The following is a 23,356-nucleotide window of genomic DNA, read 5'->3' on the forward strand; positions in this document are numbered from 1 at the left end:
TGGCTGATGTAATCGCACGTGATTCAAATCCATATAGTTTTTGAAAAAATAAAAAGGACCGTTACTTTATTGACAGACCTCGTAAACACAGGGAACAACTGGAAACAAACAGGAATTTTAGTTTTACTGATATGATTTGAAGGAATGTTCTTTTGATGCAGCAAAGGTAACTTATGACCAGTGGATGAAAAATCCAGATCTGATATTCTTTTTCCTGAAGCAGTTTGAATGTAACACTTGACACCATTATTTATGTTAGCAAGTGTTTTTAAAATATAAATTACAGTCTATTTGATGGGGATTTCCTGGTAAAATCCAACAGTGTACAAGTTAGTAAAATGTTGAAAATGGCAATAACTTCAAGTGGATATCAATCAATCAATCAATCAATTTTTTTATATAGCGCCAAATCACAACAAACAGTTGCCCCAAGGCGCTTTATATTGTAAGGCAAGGCCATACAATAATTATGTAAAACCCCAACGGTCAAAATGACCCCCTGTGAGCAAGCACTTGGCTACAGTGGGAAGGAAAAACTCCCTTTTAACAGGAAGAAACCTCCAGCAGAACCAGGCTCAGGGAGGGGCAGTCTTCTGCTGGGACTGGTTGGGGCTGAGGGAGAGAACCAGGAAAAAGACATGCTGTGGAGGGGAGCAGAGATCGATCACTAATGATTAAATGCAGAGTGGTGCATACAGAGCAAAAAGAGAATGAAACAGTGCATCATGGGAACCCCCCAGCAGTCTACGTCTATAGCAGCATAACTAAGGGATGGTTCAGGGTCACCTGATCCAGCCCTAACTATAAGCTTTAGCAAAAAGGAAAGTTTTAAGCCTAATCTTAAAAGTAGAGAGGGTGTCTGTCTCCCTGATCTGAATTGGGAGCTGGTTCCACAGGAGAGGAGCCTGAAAGCTGAAGGCTCTGCCTCCCATTCTACTCTTACAAACCCTAGGAACTACAAGTAAGCCTGCAGTCTGACAGCGAAGCGCTCTATTGGGGTAATATGGTACTACGAGGTCCCTAAGATAAGATGGGACCTGATTATTCAAAACCTTATAAGTAAGAAGAAGAATTTTAAATTCTATTCTAGAATTAACAGGAAGCCAATGAAGAGAGGCCAATATGGGTGAGATATGCTCTCTCCTTCTAGTCCCCGTCAGTACTCTAGCTGCAGCATTTTGAATTAACTGAAGGCTTTTTAGGGAACTTTTAGGACAATCTGATAATAATGAATTACAATAGTCCAGCCTAGAGGAAATAAATGCATGAATTAGTTTTCAGCATCACTCTGAGACAAGACCTTTCTGATTTTAGAGATATTGCGTAAATGCAAAAAAGCAGTCCTACATATTTGTTTAATATGCGCTTTGAATGACATATCCTGATCAAAAATGACTCCAAGATTTCTCACAGTATTACTAGAGGTCAGGGTAATGCCATCCAGAGTAAGGATCTGGTTAGACACCATGTTTCTAAGATTTGTGGGGCCAAGTACAATAACTTCAGTTTTATCTGAGTTTAAAAGCAGGAAATTAGAGGTCATCCATGTCTTTATGTCTGTAAGACAATCCTGCAGTTTAGCTAATTGGTGTGTGTCCTCTGGCTTCATGGATAGATAAAGCTGGGTATCATCTGCGTAACAATGAAAATTTAAGCAATACCGTCTAATAATACTGCCTAAGGGAAGCATGTATAAAGTGAATAAATTGGTCCTAGCACAGAACCTTGTGGAACTCCATAATTAACTTTAGTCTGTGAAGAAGATTCCCCCATTTACATGAACAAATTGTAATCTATTAGACAAATATGATTCAAACCACCACAGCACAGTGCCTTTAATACCTATGGCATGCTCTAATCTCTGTAATAAAATTTTATGGTCACAGTATCAAAAGCAGCACTGAGGTCCAACAGAACAAGCACAGAGACGAGTCCACTGTCCGAGGCCATAAGAAGATCATTTGTAACCTTCACTAATGCTGTTTCTGTACTATGATGAATTCTAAAACCTGACTGAAACTCTTCAAATAGACCATTCCTCTGCAGATGATCAGTTAGCTGTTTTACAACTACCCTTTCAAGAATTTTTGAGAGAAAAGGAAGGTTGGAGATTGGCCTATAATTAGCTAAGATAGCTGGGTCAAGTGATGGCTTTTTAAGTAATGGTTTAATTACTGCCACCTTAAAAGCCTGTGGTACATAGCCAACTAACAAAGATAGATTGATCATATTTAAGATCGAAGCATTAAATAATGGTAGGGCTTCCTTGAGCAGCCTGGTAGGAATGGGGTCTAATAAACATGTTGATGGTTTGGATGAAGTAACTAATGAAAATAACTCAGACAGAACAATCGGAGAGAAAGAGTCTAACCAAATACCGGCATCACTGAAAGCAGCCAAAGATAACGATACGTCTTTGGGATGGTTATGAGTAATTTTTTCTCTAATAGTTAAAATTTTGTTAGCAAAGAAAGTCATGAAGTCATTACTAGTTAAAGTTAATGGAATACTCAGCTCAATAGAGCTCTGACTCTTTGTCAGCCTGGCTACAGTGCTGAAAAGAAACCTGGGGTTGTTCTTATTTTCTTCAATTAGTGATGAGTAGAAAGATGTCCTAGCTTTACGGAGGGCTTTTTTATAGAGCAACAGACTCTTTTTCCAGGCTAAGTGAAGATCTTCTAAATTAGTGAGACGCCATTTCCTCTCCAACTTACGGGTTATCTGCTTTAAGCTGCGAGTTTGTGAGTTATACCACGGAGTCAGGCACTTCTGATTTAAAGCTCTCTTTTTCAGAGGAGCTACAGCATCCAAAGTTGTCTTCAATGAGGATGTAAAACTATTGACGAGATATCTCCCTTACAGAGTTTAGGTAGCTACTCTGCACTGTGTTGGTATATGGCATTAGAGAACATAAAGAAGGAATCATATCCTTAAACCTAGTTACAGCGCTTTCTGAAAGACTTCTAGTGTAATGAAACTTATTCCCCACTGCTGGGTAGTCCATCAGAGTAAATGTAAATGTTATTAAAAAATGATCAGACAGAAGGGAGTTTTCAGGGAATACTGTTAAGTCTTCTATTTCCATACCATAAGTCAGAACAAGATCTAAAATATGATTAAAGTGGTGGGTGGACTCATTTACTTTTTGAGCAAAGCCAATAGAGTCTAATAATAGATTAAATGCAGTGTTGAGGCTGTCATTCTCAGCATCTGTGTGGATGTTAAAATCGCCCACTATAATTATCTTATCTGAGCTAAGCACTAAGTCAGACAAAAGGTCTGAAAATTCACAGAGAAACTCACAGTAACGGCCAGGTGGACGATAGATAATAACAAATAAAACTGGTTTTTGGGACTTCCAATTTGGATGGACAAGACTAAGAGACAAGCTTTCAAATGAATTAAAGCTCTGTCTGGGTTTTTGATTAATTAATAAGCTGGAATGGAAGATTGCTGCTAATCCTCCTCCTCGGCCCGTGCTACGAGCATTCTGACAGTTAGTGTGACTCGGGGGTGTTGACTCATTTAAACTAACATATTCATCCTGCTGTAACCAGGTTTCTGTTAGGCAGAATAAATCAATATGTTGATCAATTATTATATCATTTACCAACAGGGACTTAGAAGAGAGAGACCTAATGTTTAATAGACCACATTTAACTGTTTTAGTCTGTGGTGCAGTTGAAGGTGCTATATTATTTTTTCTTTTTGAATTTTTATGCTTAAATAGATTTTGCTGGTTGTTGGTGGTCTGGGAGCAGGCACCGTCTCTACGGGGATGGGGTAATGAGGGGATGGCAGGGGGAGAGAAGCTGCAGAGAGGTGTGTAAGACTACAACTCTGCTTCCTGGTCCCAACCCTGGATAGTCACGGTTTGGAGGATTTAAGAAAATTGGCCAGATTTCTAGAAATGAGAGCTGCTCCATCCAAAGTGGGATGGATGCCGTCTCTCCTAACAAGACCAGGTTTTCCCCAGAAGCTTTGCCAATTATCTATGAAGCCCACCTCATTTTTTGGACACCACTCAGACAGCCAGCAATTCAAGGAGAACAGGCGGCTAAACATGTCACTCCCGGTCCGATTGGGGAGGGGCCCAGAGAAAACTACAGAGTCCGACATTGTTTTTGCAAAGTTACACACCGATTTAATGTTAATTTTAGTGACCTCCGATTGGCGTAACCGGGTGTCATCACTGCCGACGTGAATTACAATCTTACCAAATTTACGCTTAGCCTTAGCCAGCAGTTTCAAATTTCCTTCAATGTCGCCTGCTCTGGCCCCCGGAAGACAATTGACTATGGTTGCTGGTGTCGCTGACTTCACATTTCTCAAAATAGAGTCGCCAATAACCAGAATTTGATCCTCGGCGGGTGTGTCGTCGAGTGGGGAAAAACGGTTAGAAATGTGAACGGGTTGGCGGTGTACACGGGGCTTCTGTTTAGAACTACGCTTCCTCCTCACAGTCACCCAGTCAGCCTGCTTGGGATCTGCCAGGGGGGAACTAACGGCGGCTAAGCTACCTTGGTCCGCACCGACTACAGGGGCCTGGCTAGCTGTAGAATTTTCCACGGTGCGGAGCCGAGTCTCCAATTCGCCCAGCCTGGCCTCCAAAGCTACGAATAAACTACACTTATTACAAGTACCATTACTGCTAAAGGAGGCCGAGGAATAACTAAACATTTCACACCCAGAGCAGAAAAGTGTGGGAGAGACAGGAGAAGCCGCCATGCTAAATCGGCTAAGAGCTAGTAGCTACGCTAACCTAGCGGATTCCTAAAAACACGCAAAGTGAATAATTTAGAGGTGATTCAGCAGAAGGAGTGCTTTAGTTAAGGCACGTAAAGATTACACTGGGAAACAAATCATAATCTAGATAACTAGATCAATCTAACTGCGCAGATTAAACAGCTAACAGATACAGAAAAACACCGCTGTGCTCCGGAACAGGAAGTGATACAATACCGCAGTGAGAGCCCATGTCTTCAGATCCCTGAAAATGATTATTTTCAAGGCAGTGGATGTTACAAATATGGACACTTTTTGAAAAAGAACTTTTCAAAGACATATTCTTGAAAATGGCTTCGGCAGAACAACCATAATGTTGACTCTACTTATTTTTTAATGTAGTTTTCTACATTCTGGGATTTTATTTTCATGATTACACTCAATACACTGAATTTTACAATGACACATTTGAGTGCATACCCTCTGGCTGTGATGATTTCACCTTCTTGTGTTTGTTTTGTGAGTCTTATGCTGGGTGTGGCTGACCTGCTTGCCACTCGCACCTGCAATTTATCATCTACTCCAGTGCAGTTTAAAAGGCCAGCTCATTCATCTATGCCTCAACAATTCGCTGATTTACCTCCAGTGCCGGCTGCGCCCAGCCTTACTACCAGGACCACCCTGTACTTTGCACTTTTTCCCTAAAATAAATTACTTTATTGTTTTCTTTTACTACAAGCGCAGCATCTGCTTTGGCATTTTAGGTCCAATTTATATATCTGTGTCACACTGGCTCTCATTTTCATGGAATGTCCCAAAACTGAACACATAATACTGAAAAATATGTGAATTAAACTGGTGATCTGTGAGCAAATTCAGAAAATTATAACCCCACCCTGTCATAGTTGTTGTTTTCATGTATATCGGTGTTAGTAAATCTTTTGTGATGAAATACCTGAATTAAAATGGTCAACCTCTGTACTGAAAACCCTACAGATCTGCTTATACATGTAATTATCAAATATAACACAAAACAACAACAAAAGTCACATTATCTCTACTTCAGGATGTTGCACTGGAATTATTCTGCTTCGTGTAGATCATCATAATTTGTGCTGCTGAAATCCACTCAACAGTTTAGGAGTTGTGCTTACAAGACTCACTGATTCTTGGTATAACTAAGGTCACCACATGGATCACCAAGCTTTACAATTTATTTCATTTATACAGCACCAAATCACAACAAAGCTGGCTCAAGGCTCTTCATACAAGTAAGATCTAACCTTACCAACCCCTACGCCGGATTCCTTTCCTGACACAACTTTACATGACATGGAGAACGGGTGGTTTTGATCCAGGAACCTTTATTTTTGGAGACAATTGCACAAACCCCTTGGCTACCACACTGCTGGCAGTGGGAGCAACAAAACAACACCAATACCTCTGCTAAAGTAGTTTTTTTTTTCTCCAGTTTTCTTACCAAAGACCACATTAACACGAAGCAGAAAGTTTGACCACATTACACCTATTTTGGCATCCCTTCACTGGCTTCCTGTCCCAGTGAGATCAGATTTTAAGGTTCTGCTACTAACCTATAAAATTATTCATGGACTGGCACCTTCCTACCTAGCTGACCTAATTAAACCTTACGTACCGGCCCGGGCTTTACGTTCTCAGGGTGCAGGACTACTTTGTGTCCCTAAGGTGAGTAAGAAGTCTGTGGGTCACAGAGCTTTCTCTTAAGCCCAGGTTACACATAGACGGTTTTGTCCGCGGGTAGTACGTAGATCGAAGTTCGTGGTAGTTCCGGCTGTTTTCGCGGTGGAAAGGGGCGGAGCATTTCGCCGGCATTTTGAGCACCGTACTAGCCGCAAATACGTGGATAAAACGCCACTAAATCCGCCGAATTAAGCGGAGTCAGGCAACGGGGGTTAATACTCAGTTCTATCCTTTACAATCGCAGGTTAAGACGCGCGTGAGAATGGCGGTGTTCTGCTGCCGCCGATAATGCCCTGTGTACCGCTGGATTTATCCAGGCAAATCCTGTGTTACTCCAGGAACTTTTGCTTATAGGCACCGCCCCCAGAATATAATAGGCTGAAGCAGCTGTCAGTGCAGGGGGAGGGAGTGACAGGGAGCTCATCTCGCAGCCTTTTCTTTTCTCTCCTTTTCCCCTCCTCAACGTGTTGCTCGTTTCCACCACTGCCAATTTTATTTAGGAGGTATACTGGAGCTTCTCTGCAAAAATATCTGGAGCTGGCTGCGAGTGAGAGACCTGCATGCAGTGCGCTAGCGTTTTTATACTGACTGCTGCCTATCGGCCGTTTGGAACACCGTTAACTGGGAGGTGGCGTTTAGAACAGCGTACTGTCCGCTAGCGCCGCCGTTTTGTCTGCCTCTGTCGCCGGTTAAAACGCCTTTGAGGACGCCGATGTGGGCTCTATCGCCGTTTTACACGCCGTTGGTTAGGGATACAACGCCGGCCGCCAATTACGGCGGTGTAAACTGCGGCACTACAGGAAGGGGCGGGACGACACGGCGATTAAAAAGTATCAAACGTCGTTGTTCACGTTGTCTCCGTCATCAGGCCACTTCTCCGGGAGCGCTCCCGGAATTATTCAACATGTTGAATAATTTTTTCGACGATTCCCGGTGAAGCCGTAACCAAACCACGCCCCTGTGCGCCGGCGTTAACTACGGCGTTTGATCCCTAAAACGGCCCGGAGGGGGCAAAATCTCTGCCGGGACGCTTCCGGGAGAGTTTACCGTCTATGTGTAAACGGGGCTTTATCGTGTTCCTGTTCTGTGGAATGATCTCCCTGCGTCAATAAAACAGTCAGATTCTGTGGAGACTTTCAAGTCCAGACTTAAGATGCACTTATTTTCCCTTTCATATGGCTAGCATACTGGTACAGTTTTGTTTTACGCTTTTTACTCTTTTAATTCATTTATTAGTAATTGGAGCAGGCCGCGGCCTCAACTTTACCTAAATTGTGGGTCTTTTAGTGATGTTTAGGGCTAGTGGCCGGCGATCACCTTAGTATTTCTCTGTTTTTCTTGTTGTTTAATGCTGGCAGATTATACAGTATTTTTTGTCTTTCTGATGCCTGATTCTGTTTTTTCTCTGTTTAAGGTGCAGCTCCATCCAGAGATGGGAGTTGTATTTGTGTTGGCGATCCTCCTGTCCTGTGCGCCAATAGCATTTCTTGTATATTCATCCGTGAATTGTTCTGTAATTTATGTTTGTAGCATGGCCCAAGCAGAGGGTCACCCCTTTAACTCTGGTCTGCTTGAGGTTTCTTCCTCAGAAGGAGTTTTTCCTTACCACTGTTGCTCTGGGGGTTGGTAAGGTTAGACCTTACCTGTGTGAAGCGCTTTGAGGCAACTCTGTTGTGATTTGGTGCTATATAAATGAAAATAAATTGAAAAATTGAATTGAAATTGAAATTAATAATTAGTGCACCTACAGCATGCATGTTATGAAGTTATTGAGTTTTTATGTGATTCTTGCACATGAACGCTCACATTTGAGGTTTTGTGGTTGTGGAAGGCGGGGCAGCAAAATGCCGGTAAGACGAACTGTACAGGCTTTTGTCCTACATGGCCTCCAGCACACCACAGGTCATCACATTTCCTCGTATCTGTGTCAGGGTCTCTGTAGTTCTATTGTCTCCTCTTAACTCCCATACAAGATGAACAGATGGCGTGGCTCGCCCAATGACCCCTCCCACAAAATAGTAAACAAGTTACCCCTTGCTCACTTTCCTCCCTCCCTCCTGCTCTGTCTGTCCTTCTTAATCCTCACTGCCGACAGCTTCGATTTAGCTATATTCGCTGCTGCACCCCCATACAGGCCCTGAGGCACATCGGGCCGGTGCTTATTAGCGGTTACTGTAACGTAACAATAGATGGGGCGCCAGTCCATTGCAGGTTACGTCCGCAGCCAAGGCTGGTACATCTTCACAGCTGGGTGGAGTGGGACATAGCAAATAATTTGTCCAAGCAGACAGACAGACAGACAGGTCACCTGAAAGACACACTTGATATCGAATCTCAGTCTACAGGTCAGTAATTCAACTCCTACGCCAAGAGCCAAGACGTCTGCCAATTCAATCTTAAGCACCTTGTGCATCTTCCTTACCTGTGGGGTCATCATCAGCAACCTCAACAACTTCAGCGTCTGCATTGGATTCCACTTCGTGGGTGATGGTGCTCACAATGCGTAGCTCAGGGAACAGAGTCACGCCCTCCTGGCTCTCAAATTCAGCTGCACTGCGGGCAAAGTGGTCAATGCCGCTGAGGCTGATCTTGGGCTCTTCTGGCTGCAGCACCATCACATAACCTTCAGCATCCAGCATGGTCACGCATGAGTCCTCGTTGAAGCACCTGAGGAAGAACGTGAGATCAAACTTCAATCATTTTTTATTGAAGTTGTGATTCTTCCACTTGCTTTATGAGAGAGAATGAGGCATTTGGAAGGTGCACTGGAGCATGTGGGAGCACAGAAATCCAGGAGGGATCATTCAGAGAAGGTTGCAGCACAACAAATGTGACAAGTAATCAGTCATTTATGCTAAATCTTAAGCTGACACAAACAAATTCAGGGGACCAGGAGCACACAAAAAGGACACAGCAACATCTTATTAAAACAAACAAGGAGGTTTTGTCCAACAGAAAGACAACTGAACACTGAATGGATTTTCATTTGAAATGTCTGACATAATTAATAATAACTAACAACATTAAAGTGATCCCCACCGTGCTCTACCATGTGAGTAGTGTACACGCATCACAGTATATATGGGTGGTATAAATCCTTTGTGATGAAATCAGCACACCTGAATTTAAAAAGTGGTCAACTTTAGTATCCTCCTTTCCAGCTGGGTGGACCGGGACAATGCAGATGAAGTGTCTTGTCCAAGGACACAGACAGGTAGTGCGAGGCATAGACCTGGAACTGAACCTCGGTCTATATATATAGGGAGGCCTTAAACCTTTCATTTGGCAAAAGTCATGACTCCTATTTTATCTCTTTAATTTCCTCCTCGTGTTGAACGTAGAATTCATTCCGAACACCTGAAGAGCAGCAATAACCTGGTTCATAAAACGTGGGGCTGCTGACAGACAAGGTGAGGAAAGTGAACAGAGGACACAACAGCAGGTGGAGGATTTTTGACTTTTTGCACTTACTTTACGGTGGTGGAGATGCGGAGGTGTCTGATGCCTGGAGTCGGGAATTGGCGGGAGTTCAGGTAGGAAATATGTTGCATGACCTTGTCAAAGGCATCAATATCATCGCCCTCAACCATCAGAGAGGACTGGTTAGGGTTAAACTCCACCTAAGAGAGGAAAACAATGTTAAACGGAACAATAAAACAAACAGAGTGTGTGTGTATATTCGGAGTTTGGTATCTGTGACATGCAAGACATCGTGACTTCACCTTGACAGCTGAGGCAACCTCCTCAGGTAGCTGCACATCCAGGCCTTCCTTGCAGGTGTACAGGCAGTCGATCACGTTCTTGTTCTCCAGTTTGCCAGAACGGATCATCAGCCCCGCCAGATTTCCTCTGAAAAACTGGGCCATTCGGGCATGTCCTCCTGGATTCATTAGAAAGGAGATGATGAGAAGAAAACAGTGTAATTACTCAGTTATACATTCCCTGTAGCTGATGATGCCAAATGTCTTCTCAATAGGCGAAGCCAGTCTGGATTACATTCATGCAAGTTAGCGCGCGTGCCCTTTCAAATGAGATTTTTAGGTGCATGCAACATCTGCAGTGACAGGATGGACTGTTGTCATTGTGAAGCAAAAAAAAAAAGAAAAGAAATGAATAGGTAGAAAATGAAAACTTAAAGGGAATGATTATCTTTGAAACAGACGGTGCTAAAATGAAAAATGCAGTCTGTTTGGATCCTTGACATTTCATTGTGGCTGATCTTTCATTTTTTTTTTTCTGTCAGGTGCAGCAGAGCTGATGAAGGTGGGCAGAGAGAATCGTGCTGCAGATGAGTCATATCTAACGAGTCAAAGTCTGTGTCACTGCGGAGTCAGAAACAAACCTGGACCTCAAGGTCACTGTGGCGTGTGTGTGTGTGTGTGCGCACTGCTGTAGTGTTGTTATTTGATAAGGAGGAGCTACTGCATTTGACCCCAAGGTTATGTTCTGAAAGAGGAACCTGCACAGCCAAAATTCTGCTGCCACCTCACTTTTGTGCTAATTTTGCATCTATTCCTGCTCAGCTCTTGGATCAGTCTGCAGTGAAACACCATTGCCAGGTTGGGGGGAAAAAAATCACAAGCACATAAATATGATGAAAAGGACAAAAGGGGCACTACTTCATAATACACCATGCTTGAGACAGCATCTAGAATGCACAGGAATCATTCTAGTCGAAATGATACGAGGATGCAGTTAGTGAGGTGGGACATCGTGAAGGTATTTGAGACGTTAAGAGAAAGATTGGAGCAACCTGAGGCGGTCTCAGAGACTGTCTCAGTGTCATTGTCATTTCCTGAGTTGTCTGTAAAAGACAGAAAGAAGAGACCAGGGAGAGACAGGTAGGAAAGTTGAGGATATACAGGAAAGCTTCAAATGCGACACACTGTGAGGTCATCGTGCACCGTTTGAGAATCTGAGTTCACAGAACCTCAGCTAAGAATAAAACACATGCACACTATCATTTACATGAGTGTGAAACAGAAAGAGTCATCAGAGGCACATCATCAAGTTGTGTTTTATTTTAGGAATCTGCTAAGTCTCACAGTAAAAAAGTGCACATGGTGGGGACGAGACTGAAGACATCTATCACTGGGACAGATGCACGTTTTCACCCACATCTGTCTGCCTGCATCTCAGCAGGACCTGACCATTGATTTTTAACAATTAATCCATTGATTATTTTCTGAATAGTCCATTAATATTTACCAATGCATAAGATGCAACTCCAGTTCTACTTGGAGAAACATGCTCATAGCTCCTCTGCTATTCCCAAGCAGTCTCCCAGTCAAGGACTAATCTGGACCTAATCTGCCTGACTTCTGAAGGGCTCAGCTGTGCTCAGAGCGACATGGCTGCTAGAACACAGCTAAGTATGAGAGAAATAAAACATTTTTGGCAGAAAGGATTTTATATGACTGTACAGTTTGTTGTCCTTCCTGCTGTGGCCTCTCTGCACACGCGTGTAATGCAGCTGGCCACTCATGCACATTTTTCATCTTTTCCTGATCTGCCAAAAGCTCATTCAGATGTGCTCCATGAACCTGGCTGTGTTCATGGCTGAGGAGTTAACGCTCAATCCACATACTGCAGAACACGGTTTTCAGCCTCAACAAGTTCAAATCCCTGAGAGACCTTTAACGTATGTCTCTGTCCATCTTTACTTCCCTGTTTTCTGTCACTGTAATAAACGCTGGTTTTTGAAGACCACCATTGGGAACCACTAAGACTCAGCAACCTTCAAGGAGCCCTTATTGCCACATTTATGTGCTCTGTGCAAATTAATATAGTGACATAATCAGTGATGTTCAAAAGCTAACTGATATTAAAGAATCTTTTTGAAAAAGTCACATTTGGAATAGAAAATATTAATTTGGAGGATGGCTGCCAGAAATACCAAACTATTCTTCAGTAGAAGGCAGAGGATGGTGATACACCAGAATTCCATCAAACTTGATTAAACAGTTGGACACATTCTGGAGTAGATTTTATAAAAAAAAAAAAAAAAAAGTTCTGAATGTGCTGTAGATGCAGAGTAGTGCCCAACTGATACGGATTTTTGGAGGGCCAATACGATGCAGATATTAGGGAGTAAAAAAAGTACAATATCAAAAGATCTGCTGATAAAAATGGTAATTTTCATTATAAAAACCCTTATGACAAAGTTATGTAATTGAGACTTGAAGTTTACAACTTAAACATAACTTTATTATAAATAAATACAAATGTAAACAACCACCCAACATCTGTCACGCAGCCATCATGCTGACTGGCAGACTGACTGTTGCATCACTCAGCATTCTCGTAAAATAGACTTCTCGTCTATTTTGGCGCCATCTAGCTGGCGGCATAGTGACCAATTGTCCCTTGTTTTAGCAACTGGATGCTTTGTCTCTGTATCTTGTAGCTAATATGACAAAGGGGTGATTAGGGTAAACATTCACATCATGACTGTATAATTTCTCTCAAAATGAGAATCACTGTGTCTTGTTAAAACTGTTGTTGTATCTTGTTAAAATCTGCAAGATTTCTTAAACAAATGACTGAAGCATTTATTTACCCTGCCAGCAGGCACCAATGGTGAGCTGAGTTTCGATCTTGGAGGCGTGGAGTGGGTAGTCCTCTGTAACCAGGAAGGGCTCAACGGTGGTTCCATCCACAAACAGGGACACAGTGGGGAACTCCACGTTCAGGACATAGTGATGCCACTCTTTGTCACACACCTGTGGGAAACACAGCAGGTAACAAAAGTGACTGACAGGATGCTTTTCACAGTGCAATCAAAACTTCCACACATTCCTGTGAACTGCTTATTTGATAAACGCAGTCACGTGGCAGCGCTATCTAAAGTGCGGCGGTAGGAATGGCTGACCTGGTCGAGTTTCCAGTGAAACTCAGCTGGCTTGTAGTTCTCTGCCTCTGAGGGCTCCTGGCGAAGGAGGAGGATCAGCCTGCAGTTGTGAACATAGAGCGAGCAGTGGTGTCTGTTCATATCTGGGGGAGAGAATACAGCAGACCTGATCAAAATTTTAAAATCTCTTATCAAACAGCACCAACACAAGATCAAAAAGCCCAGTAAGACACACCGATCAATTACGAAGCTGAAGTCTAGAACGTTTCCAAGTCCAAAAATCAATTTGATTTTCATTTCACAAAATCAAAGCTCCTGTGAACAGTCTCACAAATACAGACATGTTTATTTATTAGTATCTGCAGAAAACAACACAAAAGACCCCTGCTGCAGCTACACGAGCAACCCTACATTTAAAGTTCACATTTAACAATTTTAGTGTTTAAAATCTACTTTCAGTAAAGAAATTGGAGCACATTTAAAGCATCCATGTTTTGGCGTGCTGATTAGAGGTCACGAGGTCTTGATTAAGGAAGATTTGTGTCCAGGGCGCCGCCGTTCTGACGTAATCCTTCTTATATGTCTTTATGTCTTACAGACATAAAGACATGGATGACCTCTAATTTCCTGCTTTTAAATTCAGATAAAACTGAAGTTATTGTATTTGGCCCCACAAATCTTAGAAACATGGTGTCTAACCAGATCCTTACTCTGGATGGCATTACCCTGACCTCTAGTAATACTGTGAGAAATCTTGGAGTCATTTTTGATCAGGATATGTCATTCAAAGCGCATATTAAACAAATATGTAGGACTGCTTTTTTGCATTTACGCAATATCTCTAAAATCAGAAAGGTCTTGTCTCAGAGTGATGCTGAAAAACTAATTCATGCATTTATTTCCTCTAGGCTGGACTATTGTAATTCATTATTATCAGGTTGTCCTAAAAGTTCCCTAAAAAGCCTTCAGTTAATTCAAAATGCTGCAGCTAGAGTACTGACGGGGACTAGAAGGAGAGAGCATATCTCACCCATATTGGCCTCTCTTCATTGGCTTCCTGTTAATTCTAGAATAGAATTTAAAATTCTTCTTCTTACTTATAAGGTTTTGAATAATCAGGTCCCATCTTATCTTAGGGACCTCGTAGTACCATATCACCCCAATAGAGCGCTTCGCTCTCAGACTGCAGGCTTACTTGTAGTTCCTAGGGTTTGTAAGAGTAGAATGGGAGGCAGAGCCTTCAGCTTTCAGGCTCCTCTCCTGTGGAACCAGCTCCCAATTCAGATCAGGGAGACAGACACCCTCTCTACTTTTAAGATTAGGCTTAAAACTTTCCTTTTTGCTAAAGCTTATAGTTAGGGCTGGATCAGGTGACCCTGAACCATCCCTTAGTTATGCTGCTATAGACGTAGACTGCTGGGGGGTTCCCATGATGCACTGTTTCTTTCTCTTTTTGCTCTGTATGCACCACTCTGCATTTAATCATTAGTGATCGATCTCTGCTCCCCTCCACAGCATGTCTTTTTCCTGGTTCTCTCCCTCAGCCCCAACCAGTCCCAGCAGAAGACTGCCCCTCCCTGAGCCTGGTTCTGCTGGAGGTTTCTTCCTGTTAAAAGGGAGTTTTTCCTTCCCACTGTAGCCAAGTGCTTGCTCACAGGGGGTCGTTTTGACCGTTGGGGTTTTACATAATTATTGTATGGCCTTGCCTTACAATATAAAGCGCCTTGGGGCAACTGTTTGTTGTGATTTGGCGCTATATAAAAAAATTGATTGATTGATTGATTGATTATATAACCAGACAGACACTGAGGAACAGTGGCCTCCCACTCTCTGGACACAACAGATTCTTTACAGTTAGTAAGATCAAGGAGCTCACAAAATTACCACTCCAGACAAAAATAGAAAAGAGAAGAAAATGAAAACGCAGTCATCTGAGAACAAACTCAAAGTGTAGCCTGAAGTTACAAAACCATTGTCCAATACTGGTATTTTTACCCGGGGCCATCAAATACGGCAGACACCGTTAAAACATAAATATTGTTTGATTGATTGATTGATTGATAGAGGGGCTTTATTGAGCATGTAGGAATTGTACGTAAGACAGTAGAATCTTAATAGTTAATTAAACAACTGCAAATTATATAGAAGACAATGCTTATATGGCTGAGGGTATTTTAGCATTGCGTTATTTTTTTCCGTTTTGACAAGTGCAGCAATTATTAAGATACTTGATACCAATTCCAATTGTGAATCACTGGACTCTAAAATTTAGATGAGCTAGAGTGTGTGGTCCAAAGGGTGCCCAATCCCATTTTGCTATTCACATACCACAGCGTGGCATGAAGTGGATGAGAGTCTACAGCTCCCCCTGGATTGGACACCAGTCCATTGCAGGTTACATCACCAGTCAAGGCTGGTACCCATGCAGATGAAGTGTCTTGTCCAAGAGCACAGACAGGTAGTGCGACTGGGAATCAAACCCAGATCTACAATATTGGTAGTCCAATAGACAGAGTGTGTGGTGTTGCACAAATTATAAAGCTAATGTGGTTCAATAATTTTGGGCTGTTTAAAAAAAAAAAAAAAAAAAAACTTGTCTTTGAACTACACATATAAATATTTTGTTTGTAACAGTAATTTATATATATATATACCTCCCCCAAAAAACCTACAAGTTCAAACCTCAAACCTTTAGCTTCAGATATTATTTAGTCAATAACTGAGTCAATTACAGTTGTGTAATTTATTTATTATTGTGTGTTTTATAATAGATTAGTCAATATTTCTCTTTTATTAAATAACCCTGACAATAAAGGAGGGGCTTACACCTTCAGTTCAGATAAATGCAATACTTTAGTTCTTCATCACAGCGTTTACCTGTCTTGTCAGAGTTGCAGAGGATGGTCTCCTTGTCATGGGCCCCAGGGCCATGTCTCATCCACACGGAGATGGTGAAGGGCTCCTTCAGGCTGGTGCTCACCATGCCTTCTGGAACCTTGATGGTCTGGGTGCCATTGAACTCAAACACCTGGTCACTGTCGTGCCCGTTGTCAGTGGGCAATCCTGCTGTCCAGTTGGTAGAGCTGCTGGCAGCGGGCAAAAGTTCCACAGTGCCCGCCGTTGCTCCTAAAGACAAACGACAATTTAGATTTTCCTCAAAAAAGGGGGAAAAATCTTTATTGTGGAACCTCAAGCTACATCAATTAGTTCTCACTAAAGGTCATTACTGCATTATTTATTTTACCTAATTATTGCAGTCTCACAGTTACTCACCGCACAGTTTGTGAAGAGACTTCTCAGAGTAGGTGTCTCGATCGCAGCCCTTCCCAATATGACTGGTTTCTAGTTCGATGCTGGCTCGGATAGAGGTGACTGGCACATCACAGGTCTCCAAGTGCATGCTGGGAAAAAGGGCAAGACTGCCTGTGCCAGGCTCATACTCAATCCTCTTATTAAAGCCTAAGAGAGAAAGAAAAAACAGAAAGCAGGCCCTCAGCATAACAGAAATAACAGTCAGACAGTTAATAAAAAAAAACAGTTCTGTTAATAATAATTAAGACATATCCAGCAGCAATGTTTGGTGAGCTGCAGAGTGTAGAAGAGCATGTTGATACCTTGCCAACTGGGTTTGCAGGTGGGTTTGATGCTGATCTTGACCAAAACATCCTCAGAGGCTCGGTTCTTCCCACAGTCATAGGCAGTCACAGTCAGTTTGTACATGTGCTCTTTTCCGTAGCTCAGTTTCTCTGTATTCTTGATATAACCTGTAAAAAACAAACAAAAAAACCCCAAACAATTAATCACTGTTAATGTTGGGATGGGCAGTACATCACACAGAAGCAATTTAAAACAATTATAGAGATACTCAGATTCCTTTTCCCCCACCATTTGACAGTATGGTCAAAAGCCAAGACTGTGTGTCACTGACTGTTATCCAGGTGAACGCTGCTGTTACACAACAGTTCCACAGATTAAACCTTCCTGAGCTTGAATAATTTACCAGATTTTAATTATTTCCATTGCTCAAATGAATCTGGAAATTATGTCATCCCTAGCTACAATATCTGTCTTTGTTTTACTAGGTAATAGTACCCATAGGCATGAAAACAGTTAGGGCTACGGTAATCCACATTTGAGGCCAACAACCTGGACCTTCACTTAAATGATCATCCTCTGGCTGACCTTGCCAGGGCAATTCTGGAATCCACCTATGTGTGTGCCACATTTGGTCTAAACTGAGCTTAAAATCAAATCTCTGACCTTTGCAAAAAATTTCAGGGTCTACCTTCACTGACATATCAAATTTAGTAGAAAACAGCAAAAGGACTTGGTAGGACTACCATAGACAAGCTGACATAACCTTGGCTTCAATGGCTGACCATTGCCAAATTTGACCTTGCTGGGTAATTCTGGAACCTAGCTCCATATGTGTGTCATGTTTGGTGCAAATTGGGAGGAAAACTTAAAAATGATATGACCATTGACCCCAATGATTCAGCTTAGGCAAATTTGACCTCACCTGGGTTATTCCAGAATCCACCTACATATGTGTGTCAACTTTGCTGTAAATTTTATGGGGCAGATGAATAAAATATGTTGATCCTTGACCGAAATGACTGATCTTCAGAAAAGTTGACCTCACTTGGACAATTTCAGAACCCAACTACATGTGTTTACTAAGGTTGGTGGAAATCTGGGTGAAAAACATAACTTTTGACCCCAATGCCTTTCACCTTTATGGGAAATTTTTCGGTTGACCGTTATCCACGTCAAGTTTGTTGGGAATTGGCAGTAAGTTGGGGAACTATCAACATAAACAAATGTTGCTAAATTTAAAGTATGATTATAAAGCTGAGTTGTGCCAGTAAAGTAACCAACCCAAATTTTCTACCCAATAGAAATCTACATACACCCACACCAACACTCTTCTTCTGACTGTTTCCTGTCCAGTGTTCCCTTTTCAATCAGAATCAGGTGTGTCGCCCTTTGAGATGTTTTCACCCAAATGTTTAATCTTTCTTTTCCAAACTTAAACTTAAATAAGCCCACAGGATTGCTTTCGTGACATTTCAAGGGGACCGTCCTCATCATGCAAGACGTCAAGCTGGAGAGAATCCTACGCAACAGTCTTACAACACCATCATTTACACAAAATCAATATGGCAGCGTAATCAGTGTCAATAAAATCCCGACTCTTCAAGAGGAAACGGAGCTTTTTGTGACAGGCGCTCGGACAAGGTTGCTACTTGAAGGCAGTTACCATCTTTGTCGATGGTGAAGGGCACATCAGGGGTGACGATCTCATAGTTGCAGATCTGGCTAAACTGGAAGGAGCAGTCTGCATCCACGGCCTCCACCTTGAGGATGCTGTCGTACTTCTTTCCCTCAATCACTGTGGCCTTGTAGGACTTCTCCTTGAACACAGGCAAATACTCATTGATGTCGTTCACCTGGATGTGGACGGTGGCCCTGATGGAGACAAATGAGTTACCATGTTGCACAAGATGGAAATGTTAAAGCATACAAGTATCAGCAAGAATTGATATATATATATAGACACACACAGGTATTTGTGTAAAATTGCGCTGTAAAAAAAGTATTTATAATAAAAACATTTTTAAAGACATTCGTCATTTTACATGCTAACACAAATACAGTCCTGGTCAGAATTATTATCACCTCTGCATTTTAAGTGAAAAATTCTTAATTTGTTCAGAAATAAATGCAAATAAATGAATTTTGTCAGTATCAGCAAATTTTAAAAAATGTCCAGAGTTACTAAACAGCAATTTAAATAAATACTCTCATATACTGAAATCAAACCAGATATAATGCTCAACACAATTACTGGCACACTTTAATTAATTTACAGTAACTCATCACTTTCATGGCCAGTTTTCTTAACAGAAGTTTACTGTATGTCAGCAATTCCCAAAATCTAGACTGCAAGTAGTGTGATAGATAAGTGTAGGAATCATTCAGTTAATGATGCAACCACCAAATTTGGTATAAATACTTTTGAGAAGTCCTTTTCTTAAAAAAAAAGAAAAAAAAAGAAAAAAGAAAAAAAAAGAAGCTATTCGCCACATGAAATTTTAATTGTTGATGGGTACAGTGTTGAAGTCATTGTTTCATCTGTTCATTCTGGAAGTGTCCAGTGTTCATCCACTGATGTGGGAGCAAAACAAACTCTATCACAGAGAGTCACTACACTTACCTAGTTTAGCCCACAAGCCAATATGGCTTACTGAGGTGTGGCCATAGGTCAGAGTTAGGTAAGCAGTGAGGACTAGTGTTCTTCCAAAGGACATGACTTTAAAAGTAAAAAAACAAAAAACAAAAATACTACCTCTACTCCTAAACCCTGCCATCCCAAACACTATCACACATTCAACAGCATGTATGTACACTTATTAAAAACATATACAATCCCAACCTGGTCTCACGGCAAGTCATGATTCAGCAGCACGAAATATACATTAATCTACTGGTTTGTGATATTGTGACGAAAAGTGCCTCATGTTCGTCAAGGCAGCACAAATTCATTCTACTTCATTCTGTGATGGCTACATGAAATTAAAAGTCGGGGTGGTTAAGGATAGGGTGGGGGGCAGGAGTAGGGTTAGTAATAATGAGTTAAAACAAACCCAGTCACGAAAATTTTACTCATTTCGTGACGGGAGCACGAAAAATAAATGTGAGACTGAGCTGACAATCCATCTAAAAAGCATGAAAATACTGCCTGAAGTTCATTTCAAATCCCCGCAGTCCACAATACAATATTTAACAGGTACAACATTGAAACAAACCAAGATTGTGAAAATATAAGACAAAAATACATATTCCCAATTCCAAGCACCATCTTGAAAACTGAAGTGGATAATGGCTTTTTTTTGTTGTTGTTGTTGCAAAAAGTAAACCAATAAGTACCATTGTGCCAAATCTACTGCTTGTCTCACAAAATGAAAGATTCTTATGATACAGCATATTATTATTATTTTTATTATTAATATTTTTTTTTTGCTGCAATAAAGGAGCTATTAAATAAAATAAAGAAAAAAGTCTGAATTTCAATTTTGTAATAAAGTGTAAAATTATTCAAAAACAAAGCCATGGAACTGAAATAATACTTTTAACAATTTATCTGATCTAGTCTCACATAAATATATAAGGAAATACTTCATCTTAGTCTCATAATTGTGATTAATGGTTTCAGTAGGTCGCAGAAATTTAGTAAGATTCTAAAGTGGGCCACAGTGTTCTTAGGTTTTGGAATGACTCCTTTACGGTACATCTTAATTCTGCCTTTAAAGACCTAGTCACTATCCAAGATGGAGACGAGTGAGGGAAGCCACCAAGATGGCCCAATTTAAAAAAAAAGGAGCACCATAAAACCTGCACATCTACAAACTAGCAAAATGCAGTTAAAATAATTTAAAATCATGCATGATGCATCAAACAAATTTTACTATCTGTTTTAAAACATTTGGTGACATATTGGCTTCTAGAAAAGGTGCAGCAGGGTTTAACTCTGTCACTATCTACTCTCAGAAAACTTCAGGAAAGTCTTCACCAATGGTGTTGTGTGGGCCGCTGAAGAGGAGGTACTGCTGGCCCACCACCACCAGAGGGCGCCCTGCCTGGAGTGCGGGCTCCAGGCACCAGAGGGCGCTGCCGCCTCACAGGAGCAGCCAAGGTGACAGCCGTCACCTATCAACTGAGACAGCTGACATCCATCAGCGGAGGGGTATATCAGCTGGACGGCATCTCCACCTCATTGCCGAGATATCGCTCTACCAAGGAGGTAACGAACTCAGCCAACCATACGGATTAATACCTTGTTGCTTGTGTGTAAAACAACTGAAGACTGAGAAGGACGTATTTGGATAAATACTCTTATTCCTACATTACAGTGTTGTGTCTGATTAGAGGTGGAGGTGGTGTTTTCCACCCCACGTGTTGTTGGGTGCAGCCGCACCCACATCTGACTGTTTCTGTTCCTCGCCAGCAGTACCGGATCCGACGAGCGGAGGCAGTGACCACCTGGGAGTTCGGGACTTGGCGGCTCCAGTATTCCCGGGGTTCGGTGGCGGAGGAAATCGGGTGGTTCCGGTTCGACTTGGACAGACGTCTCCTATCGTCGAGCCTGCCCACACGACACCGTTGGAATTTGACTTGTGACCGAAATTGTAATTTGTTGTGTTTGTTGTGCGTGTTCACAACAGTAAAGCTTTGTTATTTGACTTTCTTCATTGTCCGTTCATTTGCGCCCCCTGTTGTGGGTCCGTGTACTTACACTTTCCCAACAGGATATCTTGGCCAGCGTCATGGATCCCGAGGGGCGTCAACCGGCTGTTGAACGGCCAATGGAAGAACAGGGCGCACAGGCGTCCGCAGGAGGGGTGATCGGTGAGTTGCAGCGGATCCTCACCGCTTTCACGACTCGGTTGGATTTGATGACCGAGCAGAACGTCCTCCCGGGCGCCGCTGCGGCTCTCCCTCCCGTCGACCCTGTGCGTAACAGTGACGTTCCACTGGTCGTTCAACGACCCCTCCCACCTTCCCCTGAAGCATACATAAGCCCCCCAGAGCCGTACGGAGGCTGTGTGGAGACGTGCACGGATTTCCTTATGCAGTGTTCGCTCGTCTTCGCACAGCGTCCCGTCATGTACGCGACCGACGCTAGCAAAGTAGCTTATGTGATAAATCTGCTTCGTGGTGAGGCACGCGCTTGGGCTACAGCGCTCTGGGAGCAAAATTCATGGCTCCTTCAGACATATGATGGGTTTGTGAGGGAGTTCAGAACAGTGTTCGATCACCCTAATAGAGGAGAGACCGCTTCAGCCGTGCTGCTGTCAATGAGACAGGGGCGCCGGAGCGCAGCTGCTTATGCAGTCGACTTCCGCATCGCGGCTGCGAGGTCCGGCTGGAATAGCACTGCCCTCCGCGCCGCCTTTGTAAACAGACTGTCGTTGGTCCTCAAGGAGCACCTGGTGGCTAAGGACGAACCGCGGGATTTAGATGGGCTCATCGATCTTGTCATACGATTAGACAATCGGTTAGAAGAGCGCCGTCGGGAACGAGACGAAGGGCGTGGCCGGGCACGCGTCGTCCCTCTCCCTTCCGGTTCCGACCGCGTTCCGCCCTCCCCACGCTCCACGGCCCCTGCGCTCCGTGCAGTTACAGCCCCCCCTGCTGACGAAGCTATGGACACGAGTAGGGCAACATTTAGGGCACCGGTTACACAAAGGAGGCTGGCCCACGGGGCGTGTTTTGTTTGTGGCTCGATTGAGCATCAATTAAGAGACTGCCCCGAGCAGTTAAACACCAACGCCCGCCCCTAGAAACTGGGCTAGGGGTGGGCCGAGACATTCACGTGGGACACACCCACATCGCCACACGACTCCCAGTTATCATCCTGTATGAGGATTTAACTCTGAAGGCCCCAGCACTGGTGGACACGGGCTCAGAAGGGAATTTGCTAGACAGCAAATGGGCCAGGGAGATAGGGTTCCCTCTGGTGGCGCTTACCTCGCCTGTGCAGGTACGGGCGCTAGATGGCTCCCTACTCCCTCCAATCACTCACAAGACACCACCAGTAACTCTGGTGGTGTCGGGGAATCACCGGGAGGAGATCGAGTTTTTTGTGACTCCGGCCACCTCCCGTGTGATTTTAGGGTTCCCTTGGATGTTGAAACACAATTCCCGGATCGATTGGCCGTCCGGGGTAGTGGTTCAGTGGAGCGAGACCTGCCATCGGGTATGTTTAGGTTCCTCGGTTCCTCCCGGTTCCCAGGCCAGGGAGGAGGTCAGAGCCCCGCCCAATCTAGGGACGGTTCCGGTGCAGTACCATGACCTTGCGGAGGTGTTTAGCAAGGATCTGGCGCTCACCCTTCCCCCGCACCGCCCGTATGATTGTGCCATTGATTTGGTTCCAGGTGTTGAGTTCCCGTCCAGTAGGCTGTACAACCTCTCACGACCTGAACGCGAATCAATGGAGACCTACATCCGGGACTCTTTGGCTGCCGGGTTGATCCGGAATTCCACCTCCCTGATGGGTGC

At 43.0% G+C, this 23,356-nt stretch overlaps 1 protein-coding gene across 1 annotated transcript in view; it reads right to left on the bottom strand.

Annotated features, from left to right (window-relative positions):
- The window catches only part of clstn1 (calsyntenin 1), a 141,939-nt gene that overhangs the window by 12,677 nt on the left and 105,906 nt on the right, over nucleotides 1–23,356 (bottom strand). The window contains 10 exon segments of the mRNA XM_034173275.1: nucleotides 8,867–9,111; nucleotides 9,916–10,064; nucleotides 10,167–10,324; nucleotides 11,198–11,248; nucleotides 13,004–13,166; nucleotides 13,316–13,437; nucleotides 16,172–16,420; nucleotides 16,568–16,753; nucleotides 16,909–17,058; nucleotides 18,555–18,763. Coding sequence (XP_034029166.1) covers nucleotides 8,867–9,111; nucleotides 9,916–10,064; nucleotides 10,167–10,324; nucleotides 11,198–11,248; nucleotides 13,004–13,166; nucleotides 13,316–13,437; nucleotides 16,172–16,420; nucleotides 16,568–16,753; nucleotides 16,909–17,058; nucleotides 18,555–18,763 — 1,682 coding nt within the window.

This window comes from Thalassophryne amazonica, chromosome 6 (genome assembly GCF_902500255.1).
Source record: "Thalassophryne amazonica chromosome 6, fThaAma1.1, whole genome shotgun sequence".
Taxonomy (NCBI): domain Eukaryota; kingdom Metazoa; phylum Chordata; class Actinopteri; order Batrachoidiformes; family Batrachoididae; genus Thalassophryne; species Thalassophryne amazonica.